Source organism: Erigeron canadensis, chromosome 6, assembly GCF_010389155.1.
Source record: "Erigeron canadensis isolate Cc75 chromosome 6, C_canadensis_v1, whole genome shotgun sequence".
NCBI lineage: Eukaryota > Viridiplantae > Streptophyta > Magnoliopsida > Asterales > Asteraceae > Erigeron > Erigeron canadensis.
In genome coordinates this window covers 28,923,260-28,928,632 of record NC_057766.1, presented here as the reverse complement: position 1 = coordinate 28,928,632, position 5,373 = coordinate 28,923,260, and the positions used below count along the sequence as shown (strand labels likewise).

The window sequence follows — 5,373 nt, the reverse complement described above, 5'->3', positions numbered from 1 at the left end:
TGCCTTGGTGGTGTTTGCGATGGATTGATGACGTGGGCATTAGAACTCTCTAAATAAAACGGAGGAAATAATGCTTAACTACTAATTACTAATTTCTGATCAAGAAAAATAAAAAATAAATAAGATAGTAAGTGTACATTCAATGTAATATTTGGGCCTTGACAAATTGCAGAATGGTTTGTTTGATTGATTGATTTAATGGATATTTAGCCCAAATTAGCAAACGGAATGATGTATTTGTTCACCAACAGACGTAATGTTTTCCACCAACCACATATCTATTTTTGATAAATGGCAGATTTGTTTACGCATCAATATGTTTGTTAATGTTTCGTATATACAAAATTATTATAATAATTCTGGTGTTAAGGTTAAGACGAAACAAACTTTTAACAATCTCAATATCTAGACTATGATTATTTTGCGTAAAATTTGAGTGTATAATAATATTATATGCCAAATTGCCAATGAGCTTTTGGTCTAGTGATCCGAGGATAAAGTGAGAGATTTTGTCTCTCTGAAAGTTCCGAGTTCAATTCCAAACAATGACATTTAAGTAAAAGGAAAGTAAGTACTCGTGATAACCACTAAATTTAATACACTTTGCTATGCTTGGTTTAACATATCACCAAAAAGATAATAGTACAAATATGTAGGTAACAGAGACAAATAATAGATGACTAGATAATGGTCTAAAATTGTGTTTTGAATTGCACTTCACCTCACCACACAGGCACACAATGATCGGTGTGACGGTGTCACTTATGAATTATGATAGACTACATTCACTTAACTGACCTGCACTACCGCATAAAAACATCTCCAAGGAAACTCCACAAACATCTCGGTTAGACTCATCTTAAGGATCAAACCCATATACAATGTAAAACCCAAAAATGTATATGTCAGTCATGCTAACTTCATTTGTTTAATATCTTGATTTAATTGGTAGACTAAATTAATAGTAATTGACATGGTGACATGACATATATTTATTAAAGGGACTTAATACGCGTTTTAACATAAGATATGAGACTGAGGTGTTGTATACGTGTTAAGATTGTTTGGTAGATTCCAAAGACTTGTCCATTGCCTATGCTTTTCATCACACAAAGACTTTCGGCTTCTATGCTAATTCAATGGTCATGGAATATTAAATGTATGTGTATTTTTATTTCTTTCTGAAAAGGCAGTATGTGTATCTTATTTGTTAATTGTGATGATATAATCAATGGGCGTAATATTTTTATTTAAATTATAATTATAATACGTAAATAGAAGTCATAGAACTAATCATGTATGTCTAAAAACACGTGTAAAAAAATAAAATAAAATCTAATGATGTTGACACATAATATATCAATAGTTAATTTAAAAAAAAAAAAAAAAAGAGTTCATACATTTCTTTTTTCTAAGCATTTACTATTGATTTTAGCAACTATTAGGCACCAAAACTTTAGGCTTTTTCTAAGCATTTACTATTGATTTTAGCAACTATTAGGCACCAAAACTTTAGGCTTGTTTTTTAAGCTAACTATAGTTGTATGTATTAACACTCATATTTATCATGAACAAAATGGGTATAAAAGATGGGGGTAAAGAATGTCTAAGATTGATTAGAAAGATTTGTAGGTATTTGGTACTTGCCTGTGATGATGATTATACATTTGGATACAACGAAAAATGAAGATCTGAATTATGCATTATCCGGTTACCAGAAGCAAATAGACAACGTCGACTTAGAGCACATGCGTCGTGTATTTTTTTAATGACACGATAAAGACGAAGAATAGCCCTAAAGCATATAAAAAACAGAAAAAAACTAGTCGATAAACAAAATGAGTAGACAGATTCAGACAAACGTTCCACAAAACTGATGAGAGTTCTAAGCGTAAAGATTATGGAAAAAACTAGAACCGGCATCAATAAAAAAGATGAACAAATATATTCGAATATACAGAGCACAAATCTCAAGAGAATTCTAAGTTCTCAACCAAAGCGAAATCACATGGGTTGGAATGTTTAACTACATATATATAACTAATCTACTCTCGATTATCAAATGTATAACATACATATACTGTATAACCTAGCTACATATACAAAACAGCATGTAGTATATTGACAAATAAAGAAACATCTATGTGTCAGAATACGAAAAATGTCTCATTTAGGGAATTTACAGAGGGTAAAAGAAAAGATTTAGAGGTCGCGCCTGCATAAAGGACAGGATCCATGTCTTACTAGCCATGTATCAATGCAAGGTAGGTGAAACATGTGATGACATTGTGGCAAACTTCTCACGGTTTCTCCAAGTTGAAAGTCCTGAAGAAATATCAAAAAAGGGGGATTATAAAAGATTTTATGATCATTGACCACTTAAAACAAGATAACAACCGAAAGTTGATCCATATTTGACAGACTATATATATATATATAAGACAAATTAATTTCGGGCCAAACTCTCAGTACTCGATGCCTTGTACGTTTTGACCCATTACCCACTGCGCCCAACCCAACCAACTTGCTAGTTGCTACCTTAGTTAGAACCTATGAACTACTACTTAGAATCAGATAGAATTACCTGAAGGCATACAGAGCACGATACTCTATCACCCGAATCATCCAAATTGTTGTCACGTGTAATGGTAATCTTAGGTATCTTCTCAACAGAATATTCAGGCAAGCCTTTAGAACCACCAATGTCGAATATATTATGAGCCTCATCGAAGCCAGTTTCAACTGCGCCCATCTAATTTAATGCAAAAAAAAAAAAAAAAAAAACAAAATAAGAAAGTGAGAATTCGTTTTTTCACACTAAACTTAAGAGCAGAAAAAGGAATTGATCAAAATTTGCCGACTTTACCTGGTTCTGAACCGCACTCAACATGGCTGGACCAATTCGTTCACGAACAAGTCTTCCACTTATTAAGCTCACAATCACATCGATCTGTCAAAAATATGGCAAAATCAACATTAGCTATCAGTTAATCACATATAGAAAGACAAAAAAAAAACTAATAGTGAATAAATCCTAAGGATTGATCACCGTTTCATTATCCTTTTCCAAGATAAACAAGAATTGGTGAAGTTTTCAACTCTTCTCTCCCAAATGACAGGATATTTCTTGAAAACTTCAATAAAATTTGGGGCAAGAAGGCTTTAAAATCAACCAATATGTTAGATGCCTTCAAATCCTAATTCATATGAGATCTTATGAAGCAACAATATATATTTGTAACATTCGGATTTTCTTATTTGTTTAGATGCCTTCAAATCCCAACTTAAATGAGATTTTATAAAGCAACAAAATATTTGGAACATTCGGTTTTTCTTATGTATTTTCTTTGCTTCATGTAGTGATCATTTGTTTTATTTCTCTTTAAATGGCAAGCTCACACACGCCTTGAGCAGTTGAACCCTCAACCACTTGGATACCATTAGGCCAAAGACATGTTGGTTCATTAAAAACACATTTACCATTAACATTGGTTAAATCTTTCGCAATATGTGGTTTTAGCCCCTCTTGTTTTACGCCAAACATCCAAAAAAATTATAACGGCAGATTGTCAACAACTTTTCACATAGGAAGACTTAGTCGTATCTCTTTAACTTTCAATTTTGTCAATAGTTATGATTTATATATAAAAACTCTTGATCTTAAGGATATAAACCAAAAAATGCTCACCAGGTACATAAGGCATCCAATTCCAGATTCATCAGATTGCCACAATATAAGCGAAGATTCGAAAACTTCAATGGAAAAGACAGCGCCAGAAATAGCTCCAACTGCAGCACCTCTAACAAATCCACTCTCAGTTTCTTGTCCAATTAAAGCCCCAGTCAATGCTCCTAATAAAGTACCCACTGCAAATCAACAATACAATTAAAATCCAATAAATTTATTGTGTGTATGTGTGTGTGTATATATATATATGTTTTAGGTAAAATAAAACAAGTATTGAAGTAAAACAAATAAAACAATAGGTTTTTCTTCATTGAAAATCACCGTGCATCATGATATCATGCATCAATTGTTTCGTGAATCTTTGTGCATCAATTTAACCATGATCTAAGGGGCAAGATCTTTGTCTTACTTGTTTTACTTTAATACTTGTTTTATATATGACATTATTGACTTTTACTGAGCAGCCTCAACAAATATCCTAACCTACAAATTCTTCATGAGTATTTTTACTAAAAAAATTTTGCTTTTATTTTGAAGAGAATATCTCCACAATTCCTAACCCCAATTTAACAAAATAACAATCAATAAAGTATGAAATATATAACCAAAAACTGAAAAATAAAAAAACCCAATTCATAAAATGATAAACCCAGATAAAAAAACAAAAACTTTACATACCTAATGCAAAAAAGAAGGTGAAAATAGCAGAGAAAACATTTCCAAGAACAGCGGAAAGTGCGGAGCTGATGAAATCCTTAACTTTCAAAACCAAATTCCCAAATGAAAAAGATGAAAGGGGTTGTGAAGATGGACGAGATGAGTATGTGAAAAATTCCATTTTTTATAATTTTATTTTTGTTTTAATTGATAATTTGGGTTTGTTTAAAATCTTAGAATTGGGGATTAAAAGATGATGTTTCACGGGTTTATTGTTGAAATGGAAGAAGGAAGAAAGTAGGAGGAGCAAAAATAATAAGTATAAGTGGTCTTTCAAAGGAAACTAACATGAAACCAACATTTGCATTTATAGCTTTCTCACCTTCTTTCTTTGTTTCGGATCCAAATTAAGACTTTCTTTCGTGGCATTATTTATAGGTGTTCTTGTCGATCTTACTTTATCGCCATATCAACTTTTGGAACTTTGGATCGTGATCGGTACACCATTAATTTTTAACCAAACATTACCAAATACATTAAGGTATGAAATATGTTAGATGGATTACAGTTAAAAAAATAGTAATACACGGATCATCATCCTTACTTTTATAATTTCATTAATTTTAAGTCGTTACATAATACTGTAAAAAACATTACTTTTTATGTTCGAGCTTCAAAAGCTACAAACAAGTTGAGCTCGAAACAATGCATGGTTAAACAAACCGAAATCGATCCTAACAAGATTTAAAGTCGACTCGTTTAAAAATCTTAGTTTTGGATGATACTATTAATCTTTGAAATACACTTTATTATAGATTAAGAAAAAGTTAATTACTGGCTCTCGAAAATTTTTTTTAAAAGTTTATATATAACGTTACTTATTCCGTGTTTTACATAACTTTTAACATTTTAAATTAAATGAAAAATACTTAATCGTTAATTTGTGTGATTTATTTTGCTGTTGTCTGAAAAAAGCATTTGTCATTTACATAATTACATCAGTTTTTTCATTCATCCTTAATAGTATT

The 5,373-nt window shown here is 31.2% G+C and overlaps 1 protein-coding gene across 1 annotated transcript; it reads right to left on the bottom strand.

Annotated features, from left to right (window-relative positions):
* Nucleotides 1–2,011: 2,011 nt before the first annotated feature.
* Nucleotides 2,012–4,727, bottom strand: LOC122604038 (NEP1-interacting protein 2-like). The gene is made up of 5 exons (XM_043776928.1): nucleotides 4,367–4,727; nucleotides 3,689–3,867; nucleotides 2,867–2,950; nucleotides 2,585–2,752; nucleotides 2,012–2,325 (listed from the first exon to the last, which is right to left on the bottom strand). Exons 1-5 carry the CDS (start codon nucleotides 4,524–4,526, stop codon nucleotides 2,203–2,205), a joined length of 714 nt encoding a protein of 237 aa, XP_043632863.1. The 5' UTR covers nucleotides 4,527–4,727; the 3' UTR covers nucleotides 2,012–2,202.
* Between the last annotated feature and the right edge of the window lie 646 nt (nucleotides 4,728–5,373).

Coding starts and splice junctions, on each gene's coding strand:
- LOC122604038 (XM_043776928.1), bottom strand. CDS start 4,526: ATGGAATTTTTCACATACTCATCTCGTCCATCTTCACAACCCCTTTCA. Junction 2,951..3,688: donor TTGGATGCCTTATGTACCTG/GTGAGCATTTTT, acceptor TATTTTTGACAG/ATCGATGTGATTGTGAGCTT. Junction 2,326..2,584: donor CGTGCTCTGTATGCCTTCAG/GTAATTCTATCT, acceptor ATATTTCTTCAG/GACTTTCAACTTGGAGAAAC.